The 10,752-nt window shown below is 49.9% G+C and overlaps 1 protein-coding gene across 1 annotated transcript in view; it reads left to right on the top strand.

Moving 5' to 3' along the window:
* The first annotated feature begins 9,811 nt into the window (after positions 1-9,811).
* The window catches only part of LOC147717789 (complement factor B-like), a 321,681-nt gene continuing 320,740 nt past the window's right edge, over positions 9,812-10,752 (top strand). Inside the window, exon 1 of the mRNA XM_086924574.1 lies at positions 9,812-9,990. Within this exon, the coding sequence (XP_086780700.1) occupies positions 9,933-9,990 (58 nt within the window). The 5' untranslated portion in view covers positions 9,812-9,932. The remainder of the gene's footprint in view (positions 9,991-10,752) is intronic.

Genomic DNA, 10,752 nt, shown 5'->3' with positions numbered 1-10,752 from the left:
TGAAAACATATGCCTGTGGGCCTGTAATACCTGTCTGCAGTCCACCTGTTGCTGCTCAGTGAGGCTGCCTGCCAAGGCTACTCCATCAACTGAACCATCATCAGGGTTCCGGGAAAGCAGGTCTGGGAGAGGGTCACTCTCTTCCTCCTGATCCCCATCTGTGGCCATGAGGAGACTCATGTCCTCCCTGTCAACAAATGCTTTCAAATGATTTACATGGAGCACCCTGTGGGGGCTCCTAGGGGTTCCAAAGTCAACCACATAGGTGACTTTTCCCTTTTTCTCAATGATTGGGTAGGGTCCAGTCCATTTGTCCTGGAGTGCTGCTGGGCCCACTGGGTCCAACACCCACACCTTCTGCCCTGGCTGGTACTCAACCAGAACAGCCTTTTGGTCATGCCAAGCTTTCTGTAATTCTTGGCTGGCCTCCAGGTTTTTGGATGCTCTCTCCATGTATTCAGCCATCCTGGAGCGGAGACCAAGTACATAGTCAACAACATCTAGCTTAGGCTTTTTGAGAGGTAACTCCCATCCTTCCTTCACCAAACACAGTGGACCCCTCACAGGGTGGCCAAACAAAAGTTCAAAAGGGCTGTAGCCAACCCCCTTCTGTGGGACCTCTCTGTAAGCAAAGAGCAAGCAGGGTAAAAGGGTGTCCCATTTCCGCCTAAGCTTCTCTGGTAGACCTTTTATCATTCCCTTCAGGGTCTTGTTGAACCTTTCAACAAGCCCATTGCACTGTGGATGGTAGGGTGTGGTAAACTTGTAGTTTACTCCACACTCTTTCCACATTGCTTTTAATTATCCAGACATGAAGTTGGTACCTCTGTCTGAAAGAACCTCCTTTGGAATGCCCACTCTTGAGAAAACTGCAATGAGGGCTTTTGCCACCACAGGTGCTGTGGTGGTCCTCAGGGGAATTGCCTCTGGGTACCTGGTGGCATGATCCACTACCACCAGTATAAATCTGTGCCCAGATGCTGTTTGAGGATCCATGGGACCCACAATATCTATGCCAACTCTTTCAAAGGGTACCCCCACCACAGGTAGTGGTATCAGGGGGGCCTTAGTTGTGCCACCTGACTTACCACTGGCTTGGCAAGTGACACAGGAGCGACAAAACTCCTTGACATTTTCTGACATGTGAGGCCAGTGAAAGTGAGGAACAAGCCTGTCCCAAGTCTTGTTCTGGCCTAAGTGTCCTGCAAGGGGAATATCATGGGCCAAGGTGAGAAGGAAACCCCTAAACTTCAACGGTATAACCAACCTCCTGGTGGCACCAGGCTTGGGGTCTCTAGCCTCTGAGTAAAGGAGTCCATCATCCAAATAAACTTTATGGGCACCTTGAACATTCCCTGCAGCCTCGGCAGCAGCTTGCTGTCTGAGGGGTTCGAGTGAAGGGCAATCTAATTGGGCCTGCCCCAGGTCTGCCCTTGAGGGTCCCCCTGTCTCCAGAAACTCAACCTGATCAGTTCAAGCTCCTCAGAGACAGTCTCCTCTTGGACTGCAGAATCAGTTTCCTGTGAAACTTGATCCTCAACCTGGGGCAAGTGGGAAGGCACAGCCTTAACCCTCTTGCTCCTTCTCTTGGGTTGTGGTTGGTCTAATGTTTCAAGATCCACCACTGGTTCAGGAAGGCACTTCTAAGCCTGAGACCTTGTCACTGCAAGGACATGAGCTGAAATCCCTAGCATTTCTGCACGAGTCCTGTACTCCACTTCTGACCAAACTGAGCTTTCAAGATCATTGCCTAACAGACAGTCTACTGGGAGGTCTGCACTCACAACAACTTTCTTTAGGCCATTTACCCCTCCCCAGGAGAAGTTCACAACAGCCACACTATGTGAAGTAGTGGAGTTGCTTGCATTGGTCACTAGGTAACTTTCACCTAGTACAATCTGACCAGGGTCCACCAAAGTCAGGTGTCACCATAGTGACACTGACACAAGTGTCCCTGTAGGCCTGAGCCAGTTTCTCATTGATTAAGGGAGTCTGCCTATATTTGCCCAGGTTACTGGGACTCGCTGCAGTGGTCAAAGATAAGTCCACATCATATAGGAGAACTGCCTGTGTGGGGATTCTGACTAGGCCAGATTCCACCTCAGTACCCAAGGTTAACCCTACTAACCCCTTAGGTTGTGCACTACCACTGCGGACTGTACTAGGGGGTGCAGGTGCTTTAGGAGCTGCAGTGGTAGGAACTGGATTTTTCTTAGTGCATTCACTGCCCCAGTGTGAAACTGATTTGCAGGTATTACACCAAGGTTTCTTTGGGCCATCATTCTTCTTTTTCTTTTTGTCATTTTGGGAACCACCCTCCTTATTACTAGTTTGGGGGCCTGAAGACTTCTGGTCCTTTTCTTTATCTTTCTGATTCCCACCCTTCTGGTCTGTTTTCTTCTGGTCACCATGGTTCTGGGGTTTCTGCTTAATCCTTGTTCTGACCCATTTGTCCGCCTTCTTTCCCAATTCTTGGGGAGAGGTCAGATCAGAGTCAATAAGGTATTGATGCAACAGCTGGTTCTGACAGTTATTAAGGATCTGCTCTCTCATTATAAGATTGTACAATCCTGTATAGTCTGAGACTTTACTTCCCTGCAGCCAACCCTCCAAAGCCTTAGTGGCACAATCAACAAAATCAGTCCAGTCCTGAGTCTGTGCTTTTTGGGTGTCTCTGAACAACAACCTGTATTGCTCAGTGGTTAGGCCAAACCCTTCAATAAGAGCACTCTTCAGGACAGAGTAGTTTTTGGCATCCTCAGGTCTAACTGTGAGGAGCCTATCCCTCCCTTTCTCAGAAAAGGAGTACCATAAAATTGCAGCCCACTGATCCTGAGGAACCTGCTGTACCATGCAGGCTCTCTCAAGAGCAGTCATCCATTTGTGGATGGCATCCCCTTCCTTGTAGGGGGGCACAATTTTTGTCAGGTTTCTATTATCATAGGCCCTGTTTTTCTCTTTAGGAATTTTGCTGCCACCAGTGGCATCTAAGCCACACAACTTTCTTTCTCTTGCTAAAGCAAGTTTAGCTTGAGCCAAGGCTATCTCTTCCCTCTCTATCTGGAGTTGGACAGCCCTCATCCTGGCCCTATGCTCTTTCCTCTGGGGGGAAGTCATTCCCCTTTGAGATTCTCTTGAGACACTAGAAACATGAGAGTCTCCTGATGAAGATCTCCTCCTCCTATTGCCTGGGAGAATTAAGTTATGGGATCTGGGGAGGTGCTGGCCCTCTCCACTCCCATGTAGGCCCAGGTTGGTCTGGGTAAGCCTGCCAATCTGTACCTGGGTCACCCTCTGATCCTGATTCTCAGGCTCCTCTATCTCTGAGCCTTCTTCCTCCTCTTCCTCCTCCTCTTCTTCTTCTGGGAGATTCTCATTCTCAGGGGAGTTCACCCCCTCTCTTGTCTCTAAGGGAGCCTGACTCACCTTATCTAAGTCATCCTTTTCCAGGATGGCTATCAGGGAAGGAATGGTAGGGCCTCTGCCCTTCTTTAGCCCTCTTGCTGTGCACAAGGCACCCACGTCTTTATGGCTAAGGTTGTCATATCTGGAAGTTGCCTTGGTAAGGTCAACTGCTACAGGAGCAGAGCCTGAGGCTCCACCTGCATCAGACATAACTACTAGTGAGGTGTAAGTGGTGCACTTACCTACACTAAGTGTTTTCCTACTGTACCTTGTTAGTGAGTTGTAGTCAGGGTGTGCTAATCCCTTTAATCTACAACTACTAAGTTCAGTAGAATTTAATATGCTAAGCTTTTGATTTATATGTACCTAAGGTACTTTATGTGATCTTTCAATTTGATAAAAAGATTGCAATGGTAAAACAACAGCAAGCTCAAATCCGCACCGCTGCGCACCAATGTGAGAAGTTGGCCTGATATGTGGTGTTTCCAATTCTGGAACCACCTTGTATCAGTCCAAACAATCCCTTATGGTGTCTGGTTGTAAGTCAACCTTGTTAGACAAGCTATCCTAGGGGTAGCATGGACTAAGCAGCCTTAAAGGCTTAACTTAAGAGGTCGTGTTAAGCGAGCTGTTTTACCACATACAATCCTGTAATATCAAATGAAAGGACACCACACAAGTATTTGAATTTGAATTTGAATTTGAATTTAAAAACATTTATATAGCGCTCTTCTACCAAGCGGTTTCTTGATATAAGTATATATTATAAAAATATATGTGTTTATTTCTAAATTTATCCCCAGTACTCTTTATGAGCAAAGGGGCACACGTGTTAAATCAAAAGCACAGTATAACATATAAAGTTGCACAATTATGGATGAGGGCGGGTGGCCACTCAAACCATATATTACAAAAGTGGTATAAGAGATACCAATCGAACAGTGGTTTGGCCTAGGACCTAGAGAATCGCTGGGAGCAGTCTGGACTAGTAATGCTGAAGTCGGGAGAAGCCCGCGGGATTCGGGTGCAGCACGTAAAATGCGGCTTGCACCAATGCAATGTCAATGGTGTGTAAAAGTTACACAAAGTGAGTTTAAAGATACTTCCGCTGAACCTAGAGGAACAAAACTTAAGACACAGACCCTAGAGGTGTGTACCAATGTGGGCACACCAGCGTTGCAATGTTACCTCGCCCACAGGAAGTGGGTGCACAGGGTCGAAGTGGCGTCGGGTTTTGACATGCAGGCTCTTGGTGCTTGGAGCTGAAGATGCTGCAGGCGATGGGAAGCAGAAGTGTCCGGTGTGATCCAAGGGTGGATCGAAGTCGAGAAGAATCTGAAAGCAGAGGGGACAGAGTCTGGGTCACTCAGCAGTGACCAGGGGGGAACCAGGACGGAACCAGGCAATGTCGGGAGCAATCAGATGGTTGTCGAGGAGCTTCTCTCCGCTGTCACGTGGGCTCTGGGGCATCTGCGATGTCCAGGAGCAGGTCACGATCTGTCCCACGCAGGCTCTCGCCGTCAGCGCCGTCGGCTTCGAGATTGGAGCAAACAGTACTTGGCAAAAGCAATCCACGCGGAACCGGGAGATTGCTTCTCACTCAGACCAGGAGGGTCAGAGCGGGGGCTCCTTTTCACAGGAGCTGGTGCAAATCTGGAGCAACCAGAAAAGCAGGTCAGTTTAGGGTTTTCGTCGGCACAGGGGCCACAAGCCAGCTAGCAAGTGACCGGGCCAACGCGTCGAGCCAACACGAGCAGAAGGGCCCCACGCAGCACTCGTCGAGTGTGGAGGGGGTAGCTTTGGTGCAAGTGTAGCTCAGGGTTGGGGCTTTTTTAAACCCCGGTGTACAGCTTCGAGGGTCACTCGTGGGCTGGACGGTCAGCGTCTTGTGGCCTTTTCAAGATGGCATGCCCCACGCTTCCGGTCGCCTCCACGCGTCTCAGCTCTGCAGGGACTGTGGATCGGGATGGAGGAAGGCAGGCAAGCTTGATCTCGTCGATCTCTGTCGCTCGAGTTCCGGCGGGAACTGCAACAAAGCAAGGGTCGAGGTGCTGGATGGTACCTGTTTGCACAGGGTGGTCACTCCTTGACCACAAGGGAGATTCTTCAGTCTTCTACGTTGAGTAGGATGTCGAAGGGTCCAGAGTTTCATTTCTTATGCTTATTCAGGATAATCTGAGTTGCATTGGCACTGCTCCCACTCTTATTCGAATCTGGTGGGCTGGATTACCTGCTAGGTCCCCTCCTATGGGTGGAACCCAGGAAGGGGGTGGATACACCCCTTTCCTTTGATCCAGGCCGTGCTGGGACTGGGGCTGGTGTGCCCCAGAACCGGTTTGGCCGAATTATGCAAGGGGCAGCCTTGTGCTCCCCAGGCAGTGTCTGGTTTCTTTGAAACCTCCCTGCTACAATCCACTATCTCCTGTCTGGGGTGGTGTAACACCGCCCTGCGACAGGAAACCCTTTGTCCAGGCCACCATCTGCTGAGTTTCGGTCAGCAGCAGGAGGCCAGACCCGTGTCTGTGGCAGAGGCATCCATTTTGTGGATCTGAGGCTCTTTTAAAATCAACCGCGTTTCAGTAAAGTAACATGTCTTCTCCCTCTAGAAGGGTGGAATGCTACCCCCGTCGCCAGAACTGGTGAGGGGGTAGTATTCCAATTCGTATGACACCTTACACGAGATGTTTTGATAAAGCCAAACCAAAGTTGCTTAATAACTGCGAGGATTATAAGGCACTTAATAGTATATGGTATGGCATTATCCCGGATCAGCTTAGGGAGTTGTTCCCGACAGCTGCAGACAGGCTCAGCTCATGCCAGAGCTCCATCTCACATTAAACCACGCACTCTCCCTCCAGGATTGATAAGGCCTTCCATAGGAGTGACTCACAGGTTTATATGTGTCCAGATATAGGTTTAGATATAGGTATACTATATCTAAGCAAGGGGTGATTACACCCACTTGCCCAAGCTGAGTGATCAGCCAGTTGTGTCAATTTAAGAACCAGCCAGGGGTGGCAAAAGCTATGCTTCAGCCCCTGGTAGGCCTTGGTGGCACCTATGCCCTGAGCACCTATAGTGCATGGTACAGGGGCTGACAAGGAGTCCATTTCCAATTGTGGTATGTACCTATAGCACATGTATTATGAATTTAGAGAGAGAACAGCAGGCTGGGGGTCTGATTAGCAGGCCCACAGCCTCAGTAAGTCGAAAACCAGTGAAGCAAAAAGCAAAAATTGGGGTGACCATAGGATAGCAGACCCTACTCTCCTACATCTTGTGAGAGCACAATCTTATTGCTTGTGCACTTCGGATTGGTCATGTTTTTCAGGATGTTAAAGACACATTTAGTACTATTAGAGGATTTTAAAATAAGGTCTGTAAAGTATGCAGTCTTGGTGGTGGCTATCACTTTCTTGTACCTGGCTAAATGTTCCCACCAAGTGGCTTTATCATCACTGACATAGAGTTTTCTCCATTGTCTTTCAGCCTGTTTGCATTCCAATTTAAGATTCTTCAGTTCGTCGGTATACCATGGAGCACCGGGTTTTCCCTGTGTCCTAATGATCTTAGCAGGGGTGAGCTAATCAATTGTACTGGTTACTTGCTCGCAAAAGGCTGTGTAATTCTCAGTAACCAGCTTCCTAGGATCGAAAAGGGACTCTAAGTGGAAGACCTGCGCAGTTTTGGCCCTCCTCGACATGGCCTTCCAGTCCCTGCCCAGGAAGCACCTATCTTCAATCGGCAGGGAACTGGGCCTTCTAGCTTGGATGATTCTAAATTCGACCAGATAATGGTCAGAACATCCCACTGGAATAACTCTATCCATTATAATTGAGTTTTCACCAGAGAAGACCAGGTTGCTGCAGGTTCAGATTTGCACAGGACTGGAAAAGATTGTTACAAGCTGTATCCAGCTTCCCATTGGGCCAAAGATTAAAATCTCCCAATACCAGCAGTCTGCGGTGTGTAAGGGCCAAATTGCTAATCACCTCAATAAGCTGCTGCTGTTGTTGTGCATTCGCTCACCCGGGGGTCTATAACAGACTAGGCCAGTCAGGATATGCCCTGCCTGATCCTTCATTGAAAAATCTAAGATTTCAATGTGAGCAACCACGTCGATGTCTAGAGTGGGAAGATCCCAAGAGTCGTTAAAAATGATCCCGATCCTGCCACCTCTACCACTAGGCCTTGGTTTGTGGAGTGCTTTGTACCCTACTGGGCAAGCTAACCCCAGCTCGAGCAACAGCCCCAGCTCTGTCCATGCTTCTATCATAAACAGGGCGTCCAATCTGTGCTGTTCGATCAAGAGCTGGATCTCCGTAAAATGTTTCGGGAGGGACCTTACATTGAGGAGGCCACACTTCATTGCACCCAATTACACAGAGTCAAGGTTAGACCCCTCTAGATGACCCAGAACTGGTTCGCTGAGGCCATTACTCTGCTTACCTATATCGCACAACTCTTCCCTGGTGTAACTATATCTGGGAGTCTCTGCCATTGTGCGTAGAAATCCCGCATAGTGGCTGGCGCTGAGCGAGGCCAGATTGCGGATGGGCGCAGACGGGCTCGCTTTTGGCGCGCCCGCTGAGAGCGTCCCTGCGCGGTCGCTCCAGTATGCCGCTAAATAGGCACCACTGGGCGATGACTAGAGCGCTAACCCCCTCAGCACGACGGGTCCACTCTTACAGATGGACACCGCCGGGGTTGTGAATGCGCTGTAAGTTTAAAATACTTAAAACAAATTAAAATGCAGAATCAAATCATAGATTCATAAATTTTACATCATAAGGTTTTCTCCAGACACACAAAGTCAACAAGCTGCCCCTGATAAAGTGCTCAGTACGCTAAGTAAAATTGTGCAAGATACGCAAGTCAATTTCAATTTTACAGCACCCACCCGGCAAGATTACCGTGTCTAAAGTGGTGCGGTCGTTCCAGTATGCCGCTAAAATGGTGCCACTGGGTGACGACTAGAGCGCTAACCCCCTCAGCTCGATGGGTCCACTCTTACAGATGGTGCTAGGCCACCTGTGGCTCAATGACTGAAGGAACCCTTTATGGATACGAGTGGGGTGCTAGACCACCTGTGGCCCAATGACTGGAGGAACCCTTTACAGGTACGAGTGGGGTGCTAGACCACCTGTGGCCCAATGACTGGAGGTGTCCTTTACAGGTACGAATGGGGTGCTAGACCACCTGTGGACCCAGCCCTTTACAGGTAAGAGTGGGGTGCTAGACCACCTGTGGCCCCAATGACTGGAAGAGCCTTTTACAGGTACGAGTGAGGTGCTAGACCACCTGTGGCCCAATGACTGGATGAACCCTTTACAGGTACGAGTGAGGTGCTAGACCACCTGTGGCCCAATGACTGGATGAACCCTTTACAGGTATGAGAGGGGTGCTAGACCACCTGTGGCCCAATGACTGGAGGAACCCTTTACCGGTATGAGTGGGGTGCTAGACCACCTGTGGCCCCAATGACTGGAGGAACACTTTCCAGGTACAAGTGGGGTGCTAGACCACCTGTGGTCCCAATGACTGGAGGAACCCTTTACAGGTACGAATGCTAGACCACCTGCGGTGCTAGACAACCTGTGGCACCTTTGACTGGAGGAACCCTCTACAGGTACGAGTGAGGTGCTAGACCACCTGTGGCCCAATCACGGGAGGAACCCTTTCCACATATGAGTGGGGTGCTAGACCACCTGTGCCCAATGACTGCAGGAACCCTTTACAGGTACGAGTGGGATGCTAGACCACCTGCGGTGCTAGACCACCTGTGGCACCTATGACTGGAGGGCCCCTTTGAAAGTATTTGATTGGGGTGCTAGCCCCCCTGTGGCCACATTGACGAGCGGTCCCTTCTGAAGGTGTCAGACTCCTGTGGCCCCACTGAATAAAGGGACACTTCAGCACATATGAGTGGGTGCTTGAGATCCTGTATGACACCATTCCTCGGAGGGCCCCTTTGTGTGAAGCATCTAATACGGTGAGGCCCTATTCACTGAGGGGCCCTTAGGTATCCACGTACCCGTTCATTTGAGTCTCAGTGGGGCATGAGAATCCACATGACCCTCTTAATCTGCAGGGCAGGGGTGCCTGATCACTGGAAGGCCCCTTGCTGGCGGTGCCCTCCCCACACGGAGGGGTGGGAGTCCGCGAGTTTGCCCAGGGTTTCGATCGCGGCTTGGGTTTATTTTGGCCCTGCTCCCAGCCGCAGATTTCCCAAAAGTGAGCCGGTTTATCAGCAGCGATAAAAGATGTTTACACTGCAGCGGAGTCCACTGGGTTGGGAAACTCCGAACTTCGGTGGTAGAGGATTATGCAAATATGCGCCCTCCCCTCTCACCCCTCTCCAGCCCCCTCCCTGCCCCTTAATGCCAAGCGGCGCCGAGTCAGGGCCGCAGAAGAGGGCAGGAGGGTTGGAGATATCACACGGAAATACCGAAGGAGAGGCGGAAAGAGGGAGAAAGAGGTGAGAGAGCGGTAGACCGCGAAGAGAAACAGCGCCCTGAAGACACCGAATGATGAAGACGCTCGTGGGGGCGGCGCTGGGGCTGGTGATGCTCTTCATCCTCGGCAGTAAGTATTACCATGCCTCCGAGTCAAAGCGCTTTCAAAACAAGGTGATGAGATTCTAATGTGGCGCACAGTGAGTATCTCACCGCCTCTAGGCGTCTTTATCAGCACTCGACAGGTTCGACAGCACACTGTTATGGTAATTTCTGTAATCATAGAGACAAGACTTTTCATTTGTTCTCTAGGTCGATAAATCTTTGTAGTTCTGCTTTGCTCAGGGCAGCTTTATTCTACCTCGCCCCGTGACTCCTGTGGCCTTGTTTTTCTGTACCGGGGTCTGTATTTGGTTACCTCGGGGCTCCCTTTAGAGGGTCGTGTGCTCAGAATCTTGTAACCTGAATTTGAACCTTTACTTTGGATACCAAGATTTTGAGAGCATAGGGTGTGCCCAGGCACCTGTGTCCGGATGGCAACAAATATGGGAATCTTTAGGGTTTGATGTCACAGCTTGTACCCTCGTGTAAGCCTAAGCCCTCACAACATGAGACAGCAAGAGAAACGAGTCACAGGGAAACAACGCGGTTTTTCTCAGAATCACAATACGAGATGTGCTGAAGTGAGGGGAGCTCGAAAGTGTCCTGAATCTGCTGCCAACAATTCATTCACCGGACAACATCCCGCTCTGATCACTAGGCCGCATCTCCGTCATGACGGTCACTGTGGTCCTTTTGTGTTATGAATGACGGCTGTCAGGTGTGTTTGTCAAATGATGTCAATAAAAGAAAATCAAGGCTAAAAGACCCAGAAGGCCCTAGATCACTCACT

The sequence above is a fragment of the Lissotriton vulgaris genome, chromosome 5 (assembly GCF_964263255.1).
Source record: "Lissotriton vulgaris chromosome 5, aLisVul1.2, whole genome shotgun sequence".
Lineage (NCBI taxonomy): Eukaryota > Metazoa > Chordata > Amphibia > Caudata > Salamandridae > Lissotriton > Lissotriton vulgaris.
The sequence above is the reverse complement of the archived record's forward strand: the minus strand, read 5'-3'. Positions and strand labels throughout refer to the sequence as shown.